The sequence below is a fragment of the Pinus tabuliformis genome, chromosome 9 (genome assembly GCF_031772625.1).
Source record: "Pinus tabuliformis cultivar Carrire ecotype Pingquan chromosome 9, CPIR1, whole genome shotgun sequence".
NCBI lineage: Eukaryota > Viridiplantae > Streptophyta > Pinopsida > Pinales > Pinaceae > Pinus > Pinus tabuliformis.
This window is the reverse complement of record NC_142307.1, coordinates 22,827,894-22,842,609: the sequence shown is the minus strand read 5'-3', so window position 1 is coordinate 22,842,609 and position 14,716 is coordinate 22,827,894. Positions and strand designations below refer to the sequence as shown.

The 14,716-nt window shown below is 37.6% G+C and overlaps 1 protein-coding gene across 1 annotated transcript in view; it reads right to left on the bottom strand.

Annotated features, from left to right (window-relative positions):
• The window catches only part of LOC149146917 (RNA helicase, ATP-dependent, SK12/DOB1 protein), a 565,347-nt gene that overhangs the window by 280,165 nt on the left and 270,466 nt on the right, over positions 1-14,716 (bottom strand). Inside the window, exon 11 of the mRNA XM_089440900.1 lies at positions 1,877-1,944. Coding sequence (XP_089297026.1) covers positions 1,877-1,944 — 68 coding nt within the window. The remainder of the gene's footprint in view (positions 1-1,876; positions 1,945-14,716) is intronic.

Genomic DNA, 14,716 nt, shown 5'->3' with positions numbered 1-14,716 from the left:
TTGTGAACCAGGTGTGGTTCGAGGAACAAAATATGATGATGCAGCAAACGGATTGACTGACGCTGCAGTAGAACCTGTGCCACTTGGCCCACTTCCTTCAACTGACCTTTTTAGTTGCCTTTTGAGTTCTTCTTTGGCGTCTCTAGTGTGCTCTAATTCTCCCAATGCTCTCATGGCTTTTTGGATAATTTCAGCATTTGTCTTTAGACAGGGCCCCACATCACGTCCAGGGATTTGTGCAAGGTGGAACTTCAACCTGTACACCCCCCCGAATATTTCCTTTCCACACAACTTGCAATACAAGTTTTGTCTATCATTCGGAGTTTTAGGGTCACCATATTCCCAGAAAGGATCCAATTTCCTTGGCATGTTTGTTTTTGAATTTTGAATTTGCAAACCTATGGAAAAATAAGGATTAGGAAATAGGAATTTAGGATTACATAAATGATAATAGTAAATACAAATTACAATTTAGCATTTGCAAAATTACAAGCTAATTATTTCCAAAATCCCAATTTCTAAACCCAAGTCACCCAACCAAATGCCAAAAAACAATGAAAAATCAAAAAAAATAAACAATGTTTAAAGAAAATGAGAAAATCAAAATCAAAAATTGGTTCTCATAGTCATAACAAATAACCCATCCCAAATCAATGAAAAATTTCCAAAAATTCTTTAAAAACAATGAAAAACAAAGTTTTTATTGAACCAAAACAAAAAAAAATTAATCTACATACCTGGTTTATGGACAAATTGGCGATCTTGGCTTGGATTCCTCCTAAAATCGCTTCGATTCGCTCCCACAACCGACGGCAACCCTCTCCCTCCCTTCTTCTCCTTCTCCTCCGCGGCGGACTGCTGAATGAATAAAAAAAAAATCTTTTTTTCCATATAAAACCCCGCTGCCCGCGCCCCCCGCGATTTTAACCGAAAAAATCGCGATTTTTTCGATAAAAATCGCTATAAAAAAAATGGGCGATTTTTTCGATAAAAATCGCGCTTTGAATCGGCAAATTTAAAAAATCGCGATTTTCCGATTTTATCGCGATTTTATCGCGATGTGTGCAACACTGATTTTAATAATAGAATGGATACGGGATGTATTCTCCAATACCTTTCCCCAGAAATCATGATTGTAATTTCATGGCAGTTCTACTGATTTTTTTGCAAATGTTGGTTGTGTTGCCAGCAACAAGTGCAAAGAACACTGGCTGGATGCTTGTAACATGTTACGAGTATTATTTACCAGCTTGATTTCCTCATAATTTTATGTGTATCCTTCTTTACTATCAGATGAATTTTTCCACCAGTGATGATTTTTTTGTATTATACCAATTAATTTAACCTCGCCCAGTCACATGCTCACAATAATTAACTTAACCACAATGTCCACCAACGACCATACACAGATGCTCTGCTTGTCTTCTCAGACAAGAATTTATCGAGCACCACTAGATTCTTCTCTTATAATTCTTTCAGTTTTTTAATTTTGCTGATTTCTTGAATTTGGCCACTCTGAAAAGATAAGGGTGGCCAAACACCAAATCAGACAAGGTCTTAAAAAACTGTGGCCAAGGGCCAGATCAAACTTGGCTCTGATACTTGTAGTACAAAACCAACATGAAAACAAAGCATCTCACTTGTCACTTCAATCTCTACTAAAAATAATGAGTACTATTTACTCAGTTAATCTACATTCTAATACCAATGATGTCAAATTCATAAAATAAATAAACCATACTTAGATATTTAATGTATTTGAAAACACACTCAGGAATATTTGTGCTTCAGTTTATCACTGATGATTGATTTCTCTGAATTCACAAATTACATGGACATGTAATGGGAAGAAGTACATGTTATTCCTAAAACATACCCAGTAACATATATCTTCTTCTTCTTTGTACGCCCAATCCAATCTGCAAACTCTAACTTGTTTGGTACCTATGAATCATCAGTATAAACATTGAACAAAATAAATCCTTATTAAATACACAAAGAATATGATAGACTAAAAATAAAAGAGGCTTTATTTTTTCCAATCAATTAAAAAGTGAACACAATATACAACCCAAAATCAAATAAACTTGTTTTCCCAGTAAATCTCTATATAATAGTGAATAATAAGTAATGCAATGCCTGAAAGACAAAACAAATCGCTAAAGCAAACAAAGCAGTTTAAAATAGCATATATGATCTGCTCCATGCTATCACCAAGGACTTGCATATACAATTCCTAACCATCTATCAACTAATCAATTTGATGAATACATCTATTTGTGTATGCTCCAATTGATTCTAACCACAATATATTTTATACCATAACAAATTACATATTTTTCACACATCCTACAATTGCTTTTAAAACACAGCAACTATAATACAATCTAGAAGCATATATCTACATGGCCATGATTAGTATTTATGCCAAATTCATATTCTTTCACACCTACTTATGCATCTTTATCCAATTCCAAACAACTAGGATATATAAGAGGCTATCCCACAAACTATACTATATAAGACGTCATTACACAAACGGTAACTCAAATGAATCTATATTGTAAATAATGTACAAAAAATAATAATAATAGATCAACTGAAATTTGAAAGAAAAAAATTTATTAACGACAGACAACAATCACCAATTAAATTACACAGGGTAAAATTGCAAGAGAGAAAAACAGTACAGTATAGACTTTCACAGAGCTAAAAAATATTAATAATAAATCAACTGAAATTTGAAAGAAGGAAATTTTATTAAGGACAGACAACAACCCCTATTGAGACACACAATGTAAAAGTGCAAGGGACAGAAAGACAGTACAGCATAAAGTTGTAGAGAGAAAGAGAGAGAGAGAGTACTATTCAATATGAAAGTGAGAGTGAAAAAGAGAGCACCTTTCAATATGAAAATGGGATTAAAAAACTGATATGTCTAATGAGAGAGTCAACCACATGTACAACAAATTAATAATGCATGAAAACCCAATTAAGATTTATTTAACATTTTATATGTCCTAACATTATTTACTAATGTGACATTTGACCTTTTTATATTATGCCTTGTTACTACTTCCAGAGCCACCCACTCAGCGATGTGGTGTTCCAGCTTGCATTGGCTCTCTTGCTCATCTCATCCCAACTCAAGCTTGTTCTTCCCATTCTCCTTCAAACATATGATGATCTCACCTCACATCAGTTCTCCTCAGTTGTTTCAGATGCCTCAACCATGGTATATAAACTCCTACAGTTATGAATAAAATAAATATAAAAATAAATAATGATGATAATTGTAATAATGATTAGTTATTAGCATTTAGTACTAAAGAGGCATGTTTAAATGGGAAATGACCTTCCATGAAGAGGTACGTCCCTGGGGTATATACACAGGCCCTCACTCTCATTTGTAACATATCATTCTTACTCATACATTTTAATATATATATTCGTGTATCTAAATGGAGATCTTTATATTCCAAGTCTTCTGGAGTATTTAACTTGAAGAACAAACTTTGTTCGTTCCATTTGGTATTAGAGTTGTGTTGAATTTCCATGATCTTACGTCTAGGTGAGAATCTTAAAATATTTGACGCTACCAAACCAAGAATCTCAACAAGAACTACTTTGCACAGCGGAAAATATAAAGCAGTAAATCACATATGCACAAGTACTTTACACGGCCTACCTACTGTAGCCGCTCAGCCTAATCACAGGTGTGTTGTGCCCTCAAAACAGATCCTTTCACCCTATTTCGTCCTCCTTCTTGAGCTCGGCCTGTTTCAAAGAGAATTCTATGAATGATGCAATTTTTGGATGATTAGAATGACTCCATCTCACCTCTTATTTATACACATAAAGAGGGCTCCACAAATTACACGAAGAGACATGTCTATTGAATGAATTCCTCAAGCCTACATGACTGGAATGTTCAAACATTAATTGTCAACTTCATAACTTCATCTCTAGAGCTCTGATTTGAGTGATCTTCGAAGCGTTCGAATCGGCTCGCCAAGCTCTATCACCTCACATTTTCTCATGCTCAAAATCTTCATGGTTTTGGCCCAAATACCGATGGGTGTAAAACCCCAACCTTGGGTTCCAAGCCCACAAGTGACCCTTGTGGTGCTTTTCCCTCCAAACTCCAAACCCTAGGGCTTGGAGTATCTCCCAAGCCACTCAAAAATCAACAAGTTGTTCGATCCTCTGGTTGCTTAACCACTGCACAGAGCCAGTCTAATCCAGGTCTTTAACTGTTGAAATTCGTCAACTTTGTTGTCATTGTGATCGAAGCATTTCGCTATATATTCTGTGGAGTTTCTCCTTTCTCAGTTTCACCGTTCAGGTCTATTGACTCTGCCGCCTACACCTACCTACAAGTCAATTAGAAAAGCATTCAACCCCACAAGGTGTGGTTGGTGGCAAGGAACTAAGAGAAAGGCTTGTCACACTAAATCCCCTCTGTCTATGTTTAAGCTATCTCCTAGGTTAGCTATGGGGCTAGTCCCTAATATGGAAAACTAAGATAAAAGAAATGTGAGGTTCTAGGAGTGATGTTAAAGCGAAAGTGGATTACTTTTAAGAATTATGAGCAATAAAAGTCATTAACATAACAAAACTATAAAACTGTAGAAAAACCTGTGGATTCAAAAGCTCATGTAATCTACTAAAACAAGAGACAAGAATCTACTTCTACTCTTTATAGCGGAAGCCCATAAACATCGAGCAAACAATAATCAATAGAGGAAGAGAATCAAAGGCAGATAACACAATAAATATACGGGGAAAGCCGCAGCTCAAAACCCCACTATCTGTTTTGTATTAATCCGGAAAATCAAGATAGAATTACAATGCTTGTTCTCTCTAGAACAATCCCAGCACTCAGCAAATTCAATCTCCAACTCATAACCAAGTTCAAGGCCAAAGCTTAGTCAATTCACAAGCTCTCCAAGTCTCTATTCCAATGTGTAATTCCTATGGAGAATAGCTTGTATTTAAAGGGAAATAAAACTTCTAAAAATAGTGCAATCCCAAGGATCAGTTTCTAAATGCATGCACTATCAGTGCAACTCAGAAAAATCTAAAACAAATAGTACATTGTCCCTGCATTCTAGTCTCAACTGGGTCTTTCTCAAAATGAACATGCATGAGTTTCTGATGGTGGAATCTTCAGTTAACTAGAGTAGCAATAATTAGGTCACTAGTGTCCCAACTGATTGTTTACTCACTATTAGTTCCTAAAATTGATTGGAACTAATTTAACTGGACTTAACTCGATAAACTGAGTTAATTAATTACAGCTCATTCATAACTCATCCTTAACTCCCATAAGTTAGGGAGAACATATACATCTCTTCTAAAAGACTTCTAATTCAAATTTCCTAAATTAGTTAAGTTAGTTTAACTTAATTATTTTCAAATTGCTATGAGAAAAGAATTCTATTTTAATTCACAGTTTAATTCAAGGACAAATTAAACTGGAATTTCTTGTTGCCATTTCTCAAAAAAAACCTGTGCCTTTAACATAAATTGTTCAACAGGAATGAAAGATACATTTGCTCAACACAAAAGTAAAATGCTTCCAACAATGAAAGCAAAGCAATCCTAAAATGGAGACAAAGATGTTAGCACAATAATCGATACAAGATATAAAATGCTTTCAAAATATAATCAATGCCTAAATCAAAGCATATAGATTGTAAAAGGAAAAGCATTTAATGTTCTACTTGCAAAAGGAAAATGGAACAATGCTTGCCAACATAAAATATTAGAGAATGACAAGTAAAATGGACAATTGCAAGTGATATCATAAGATGTATTGGCATGAGATGCACCTATACAGTTTAGAAATGGCAACAAGAAATTCCAGTTTAATTTGTCCTTGAATTAAACTGAAAATTAAAATTGAATTCTATTCTCATAGCAACTTGTAAATAGTTGATTAAGTTTAATTAACTTAATTAGCTTAGGAATTTCGAGTTGGAAGTCTTTCTGTAGTCATGTATATGTTCTCTCTAAGTTTTAAGGGTTCAGTATGAGTTTAAATTGAGTTGGAAATTAGATCACTCAATTTACTATGTTAGGCTCAATTAAATTAGCTTCAAACTATTTGTGGAACTAATAGACTTAACAGTCAGTTGGTGCACTAGTGCATCCACAAGTGTCACTCTAGTTAATTGAAGATTCCCTCATCAGAAATTCATGCATGTCGATTCTGAGAAAGACCTAGTTGAGACTAGAGCGTAGGGATAGTGCACTATCAATTGTATTTTTTGTTGGTGTGTAAATAGCATGCATGCATCAGAGATTGATCCTATGTTTGGATTGCGCAGTTTTGGAAGCATGAATTCCCTTTAAATACGGGCTATTCATCCTAGGAATTATGCAACAGATTAGGGGCTTGGAGAGCTGCTGAATAGGCTAAGGATTTGGCTTGAGCTAGCTTGTGAGCTAAGAAAGTTGAGAATACTTGTGCGGAATTGTTCTAGTGACAAACAAGCTTTGTATCTTCACTCATATTTCTGATATATGCAATACAAATAGCGGGGTTTTGAGCAGTGGCTTTCCCCAGATACATCTTGTGTTATGTGCCATTGATTTATCTTCTTCTTGTTCATATTGTTTTCATCAATCTATTGGCTTTCGCTGGTTGAAAGTAGAAGTAGATTTTTGTCCTGTGCTTTAGTACATTGCATGAGTTTGTGAATCTACAGGATTTTCTACATGGTATCGGAGCTGAAGATAGTATACTAGAGGAGATTTCGAAGTTTTGAGTTTTTGGTTATAGGTGAAATTCGAATTTGCAATACATACTTCAATATCGGTTGATGGCATTCTATGGTTTGCGGCTCGAGTATGCCTTGGAAGGCAGCTTGATTTCATAGCTTGGAAGGACAAAATAGAGGTTGTGCTAGAGGACAATGGCTTGAAGGAATTCGTTGATCAAGAAATTCCTAAGCCAATAGTATCGGATGCACAGAATTTCGCCAAATAAAAGAAGTGTGTGCTGAAAGCGAGGCAGATAATCCTTGAGGGAGTTCGAGACCACATTGTCTCTCTATGGCAAGGAAACTCTGTATGTTACGTGGAAAACATTACGGACTTGTATCAAAACAGTCGTGGCCAAAGGAAATTGACACTAAAGGACAAACTTCGAAAAATCAAAATGGAGAAAGGTGAGACAATTCCAAAATACTCGACCAAGTTCACACAATGTCGTGATGAACTTGGAAGTGTTGGAATCATGGTTGCCGAGGATTATATGGTGAGTCTTGCTCTTCTAGGTCTCCCAAAGAGTTGTCATAGTTATTAGGACTCTCTCAATGGTCGGGAGAAGCTGCCAGATTGTGAACGACTGTGGTCGGATTTGATAAAGGAAGAGATCAGAAGGAACACCAGGGATGGCTCTTCATCAAACACTGATGATAAAGAGAATTGTGCCTTAGCGATTAAAACGAAGAAGGGGAAATGGAAAGCTTCTCATTCCAAATTGGATTGTTATCATGGAGGTAAGAAGAAAGACATGACAAAAGTTAAGTGCTTTCACTGTCATGAGTTGGGCCATTTTGCTACAAATTGTCCACTCAAGAAGCCTAAGAAGAAGTCCTCAGGAGGAGTGGTGGGTGATGCTTCGGCCTCTCAATTCGAATTGGACTTTTCCCTCATTGCATACATGGTGTCATCAATGATGGGAAGTGTATGGTACTTAGACAGTGGAGCTTCATTCCACATGACTGGCGACAAAGAGTTATTCAGTGACCTAGTGGAGAAAGATCTCTAGATGCATATCGAGATGAGTGACCACAGGAAGTAGTGTTACTGCATTGGGCACGATTACTTTTCAGAGGGAGCATGGGGTTCCACTCACTTTGGAGAATGTTATGTATGTGTCCAGGCTAAAGAAGAACTTGGTATCCATTGCCATGCTTGAGGATAGAGGCTATGATGTGATCTCCTCGAAAGGAAAGTTGTTCCTTCGACACAAAGCCACGAGTCAAGTAAAGAAGATAGGGATTCGGGTGAAGAATCTCTATGCGCTGGAGGTGGAGGAGTGTGCTAATTTGAGCACAAAAGCAGAAAGGGTGCAGAGCCGAGACGTAGGCGAGTTGTGGCACAGGCGATTGGGCCACATGCATCATGGGGCTTTGAAGATGTTGCAGCAGATCTCTATCAGTCTCCCCAAAGATACGCTTGAGCAAGTTGATACATGCAAGGGTCTTCCTTTCACGACAGAGATAGTCGAGCAGAGGCTATTCTAGAGCAAGTCCATTCAAATGTGTGTGGACCATTCTCAACAACATCCACAGCCAAACACAAGTATTATGTTATATTTGTTGATGACTATTCTCATAAATGTTGGATATTTTTCATGCAGAAAAAAGATCAAACTTTCACAAAGTTTTGTGAGTTTAAAGCATTGGTGGAGAAAGAGTCGAGCAAGAAGGTTAAAGCTCTATGGAGTGATAACGATGAGGAGTATGTCTCAAACGAGTTTAAGAATTTTTGTGCAGTGGAAGGCATTAAATGGGAGTCGACGACATGCCATAACCCTCAGCAGAATGGGGTGGCCAAGAGGAAGAACGGAAGCATAGTAGGGGCAGCGAGGGTAATGTTACATGATTAAAGCCTATCACTACACTTGTGGGTTGAGGCATGCAACACAACGGTTTATGTTTAGAACCGTAGCCCACATTGGATACTTGGGATGAAGACACTAGAGGAGGCTTATTCCGGAAAGAGGCCAGATGTTGGTCACTTCAGGATTTTTGGGTCATCGATATATTGCCATGTGACCAAATATGCACGGAAGAAGCTTGAGCCGACAGCAAAGTTGGGGATATTTGTGGGGTACATTGATACACCTCACAACTATCGGGTGTACTTGCCGACCAGCAGGATGACAATGGTTCACAAGGATGTCAAATTCGATGAGGAGAAGGCCATGCGAGTTTCCCTTGAGAGGGAGATTCAACTACATGCGGATGAGGAGCTTTTAGCTCCTAAGGTTGAGGAGCCTCAAATTGATGTGGAGCAGCCACATGCAGAGGATCTGGGAGTGGAGACATCCACTTAGGCAGAGTCTTCCAGAGAGGGAAGAAAGCGCACCAAAGAGGCTGACAGATTGTTGGATGATGCACGGGAGAATGTGGGAGCACCCACTTCTCAGCACAGGCAAAGGAGGTCACCTGAGAGGTACACTAGATACATGGCTCTTGCGGGCGAATGTGTTGTGACAGAACCATTTTCTTTTAAGGGAGCAGTGAGCAGCTGGTTTGGGTTGATGCCATGGTGGAGGAGTATGACTCCATAGTTTGTAACAGTGTTTGGAATGTGGTCCCGAAACTGGAGGACAAGTCAACAGTGAGCTCTCGTTGGCTTTACAAGGTAAAGCAAGCTGAGGTAGTAGTGTGGAGAAGCATAAGGCTAGATTTGTGGCTAGTGATTTTTCACAAGTAGAGGGGATTGACTATGATGAGACCTTTGCTCCTGTTGCAAGGTACTCGTCGATCAAATCTATAGTGGAACTATCAGCACAGATGGGTTGGACGACACATCAGATGGATGTGAATACAGCCTTCCTTAATGGCATGATTGAGGAAGGGTGTACATAGAGAAGCCTAAAGGTTTTGAGACCTTTGACCATGAGTCACATGTGTGCGGGCTCAAGAGAGCATTGTATGGGTTGAAGCAAGCAACCCGTGTTTGGTACACCAGGATAGATAGCTACTTCACCTGGTTGGGCTTCACGTCTTCGTGATGCGGATGCAAACCTGTACCACATAATGGTGGAAGGTAAATTGTTGATCATTGTACTTTATGTTATTGATCTCATACTAACAAATGATGATCAGTTGATCAAGTCTTGCAAGGAGGAGCTTGCAAGAGAGTTTGAGATGAAGGACATGGGGCTCACACATTACTTTCTTGGCATGGAGATGGGGAGTTGTTTGTGTTTCAAGACAAGTATGTCAACGAGATACACAGGAGATTCTGCATGGAGAGTAGCAAACCCATGGAGACTCCTCTAACTAGTAATTGGAGGAAGGAGGATGATACTTCAGGGGAAGTAGTGGAAGCTACTGTTTATAGACAACTTGTGGGTTCACCCATGTACTTGGTGAACACACAACTGGATATGTGCTATGCAGTTAACCAACTTATTCAATCAATGGTTAGGCCGACCAAGTTGTATTGGAAGGTGGAAAAGCATGTGTTGAGATACCTCAGGGGCAAACGGACAGAGGGAGTGAAGCTTCAAGGCTTCAGGAGGGATCTTCAGTATTGGGTCAGCAGCAGTTTCTTAGTACAACAAGAAATAGAGATCGGTTGCACTCAGTTCAGGAGAAGTAGAGTACATGGCTGCGAGTCAAGCAACATGTGAGGCCATTTGGATGAGAAAAGATCCTGGTTGGTTTGTTTGGTCAGCACATGGATCCAGCTGTGATTTACTGCGATAATCAGAGTTGTATCAGAGTTTTTCATGATCGGTCCAAGCATATTGATATCCAATATCATCATCTCAGAGATTCTGTATTGAGGCGGATTATGTTGTTAAAGTACATTCCCATGGAGGAGCAAGATGCTGACATTTTGACAAAGGCATTGTCAAGATGTAAATTTGAGTTTCACAGAGATAGGATCGGGGTAGCTGATAATCCCTTTCCTGTTGAAAGGGAGCGTTGAGAAATGGCAACAAGAAATTCAAATTTAATTTGTCATTGAATTAAACTGAGAATTAAAATCGAATTCTATTCTCATAGCAACTTGTAAATAGTTAATTAAGTTTAATTAACTTAATTAGCTTAGGATTTTCGAGTTGGAAGTCTTTCTGTAGTCATGTATATGTTCTCCCTAAGTTTTAGGGGTCCAGTATGAGTTTAAATTGAGTTGGAAATTAGATCACTCAGTTCACTGAGTTAATTTCAGTTAAATTAGCTCCAAACTATTTGTGGAACTAATAGAGAGTTAGCAATCAGTTGGTGCACTAGTCGACTCTAAGAAAGACCCAATTGAGACTAGAGCACAGAGACAGTGTACTATCAGTTGTATTGTTTACTGGAGTGTAAATATCATGCATGCATCAGAAATTGATCTTATGTTTGGATTGTGCAGTTTTGGAAGCATGAATTCCATTTAAATACGGGATATCCATCCTAGGAATTACAAAAGAGATTAGGGACTTGGAGAGTTGCTCAATAGGCTAAGGATTTGCCTTGAGCTAGCTTGTGAGCTAAGAGAGTTGAGCATACTTGCGCGGAATTGTTCTAGTGAAAACAAGCTTTGTATCTTCACTCATATTTATGATATATGCAATACAGATAGTGGGGTTTTGAGCAGTGGCTTTCCCCAGATAGATCTTGTGTTATGTGCGATTGGTTTATCTTCTTCTTGTTCATATTGTTTTCATCGATCTATTGGCTTCCGCTGCTTAAAGTAGAAGTAGATTCTTGTCTTGTGCTTTAGTGCATTGCATGAGCTTGTGAATCTACAGGATTTTCTACATATACTTGATTTGAATGCAATTAGTCACGGTTATTTTTAATCTAAAATGCCTAATCTCAATGAGAAGTCCTCCTCTTGAGCTCTTACCAAAGGGTATAAAATTGGGGTGATTGTAAGGAAGAAGCAGCGAGGGAACGAAGGTATCATTAACGATACCCGTTCCCTGAGTCTTACGACCAAGCGTGTGCCTTCGTTCCTACAAGGGGACCAGGCACATTCATAACTGCAGGGTCACAACGCTTTTACCTTACTTCGTACCAGATGGAAGAACTTTCCAAGAAAGTTTTTTTCCCTATACTTTTTATCAACCAAGCTTATTCTTAGAGGTTAATTGAATTAAAATGCAAACTATGCTAGAATTTGTAAATGATATGCAAGTAAGTTTTCCCAAGGATATTTGAAATGCTTCAAAATATTGGAAATGAGATAATGCTCAAAGTAAATTGCAAATGTAACTTCAATTGGAAAAAGGAAATTAGCTTGTAAGTGAATTAAAGTGATGCAAGTAAGTTTGCTTTGCAAAAAGGAAATTGCCTCAACTAGATGGAAATGCTCACAATCATGTAACTTGAAAAAAATTCTCTCAAAGTTGTACAAGACATGTAAACATAAGCTTCATAAGTAAATGGAATTGTAAATTGCTCCTAGTAAATGTCACAAACCATAAACTTATAGCGATTGAAAATGAGATGAAGCTAAAAAATGAATGTTTGCTTGTAAAGTATGCTTTGAAAGTAAATGAGCAAAACCACAAATGAGCCTATAGTGAGGTAAATTGTAAAGAGAGAAAATGTTAGACAACTAAATTAAACTTGCTACACAAATTGAGATACTTGCATGTAAGAAATGAGTTGCTCTAAAGCAAAATATCAACTTATACTTCAAATTGTGTAAAAGACGATCATTGACTATCAAAGAAACATAAAATGGTAGATTATCTTTGTTCCCCACATAGTAGTTCATACTTTTCAATACAATTTCCTCATCTTCTAGTTCGTCACTAGGCTTTTCTTCACTTTGAGTAACATCAATGGCATTTAGTAACTTGGCCCTTTGAGATGGTATCTTTAAAAGTTTTGTCACTGGAATAGAAACCTTTGCATTATTCACCTAATTGCCTATGTCAAAATTTAATTTTAAAGTAGGAAGAGAAAAAAATTGTGATTATTCCAGTATTGGATATCCCTTCTCTGATAAGTCATCCCTTTGTGTTTTGCAATAGCAAGAATCTGTCCAGATGTAGGTTTTTCTCCAAATCGTAGGGACTTCGTCAAAATTTGCAATCATATTGTCAACCCCAAGATTATTAGGCCTATGGTCAATCTCTTCATTTCTTTCAATGGTGTATATTTGATCTTCCGTGGAGAACATATTGATTTGACCACTTGTTCCTACATGTTCATCCCCCAACATGCTACCTTTCATAATTCTCTTTACATATGGGCATGTGGCCTCTTCATGGAACTCATTACATGGCCTACAAAAAGGGGGAATTTGATCTGCCATGTTGGTGGATTCCAATGGATTAGGAGGCCTATAATCTTGTGGAGGGCCTTTATTCTTTTTCCATCTATCATTTGGCCTAGGTTGGAATCTTTGCACCTGTGATCTTTACATGGCCACCAATCTATTTTGCATGGCTTGCATTTCTTTAATGTGATTTGCTTCCATGGTCTTAATGAGTTAAGTTAATTCTTTGATAGGATCATGTGTAGTCTCTTCCTTGGCCTTGTCTTTGGAATCATTAGATTTTGATGGCCCTCTATTGAAACCAGAAAGTTCAGATTTTCCTGATTGTTTTCTAGCCCTTTCTAACTTCAAGACTTCAGATTGAGCTACACTTAAATTCGTAGGCACCTCCCTCCTCAACTCATAAGCAGTGTCAACACCAAAAGCATCTAGATATGGGCATAATAGAAATTCATCAAGAGGTTTAACAGTAGCAGGCATGTTTTTTACTAATTCATTAAATCTCTTGTTAAACTCCTCCATGGTTTCATTCTCATTTTTCTTCATGTTGCTAATGGCATTGATCAAATGCCTATTTTCCTTCTTCACTCCAAAATTATCTAAAAATGCAGTTAGAATGGCTTGTAAAGAGTTATATGAGTTAGCAGGTTGCTCAGTGAGCCAATCAAGAACATCCTCTTCTAACGGTAAAACAATAAGTCTCATCTTCACATCCTCATAGTCAGTCATTTTACACCATTTAAAGATACAAACATTAAAGATTTTCACATCTGATGTAGCACTAATGGCATTGCTATCTTGACAAGAAGTCAACTCTTCAACAACCTTGTCAGGGATATTGTGAGGATAGCCATTTATATTAGTGAAGTCACAAGGGGCAAAAAGATTATTCATGATATTAGGCTCTACTTGTTCTTGAAAAAGCAAATGAATATCAGAAATAGCGTCTTGCCCAAGACTAGCAAGAGCTCTACTATGAGGAAATCTATTCAACCTCTCTCTAAAAACCCCTTCAGGATCATGAGAGGAGCTAGCTAAACAACTTGAATTTCTCCTAGTAGAAACTAGCAAAATTTGGATTGAGTGGAGTCGCCACTTGAACAAAAATCTACATCTAAAGTTAAAAAATGCTAAAATCAAAAGGTTAGTCGACTTCCCCGATACAAGAAAGCTTGTCCCTGGCAATGGCACCAAAGATGTTGACCATGCCGCCTACACCTACCTACAAGTCAATGAGAAAAGCCTTCAACCCCACAAGGTGTGGTTGGTGGCAGGGAACTAAGAGAAGGGGTTGTCACACTAAATCCCTTCTCTCTTCGTTTAAGCTATCTCCTAGGTTAGCTATGGGGGGTGGTCCCTAATATGGAAAACTAAAATAAAATAAATGTGTGGTTCTAGGAGAGATGTTAAGGTAAAAGTGGATTACTTTTAAGATTTATGAGCAATAAAAGTCATTAACATAATAAAACCATAAAACCAGTGTCTTAAGATAAATTGCTCAATAGGAATGAAAGATACATTTGCTCAAAACAAAAGTAGAATGCTTCCAACAATGAAAGCAAAGCAATCCTGAAATGGAGACAAAGATGTTAGCATGATAATCAATACAAGATATAAAATGCTTTCAAAATATAATCAATGCCTAAATCAAAGCATATAGAGATATCTTGCAAAAGGAAAAGCAATTAGTGTTCTACTTGCAAAAGAAAAATGAAACAATGCTTGCCAACATAAAATATTCAAT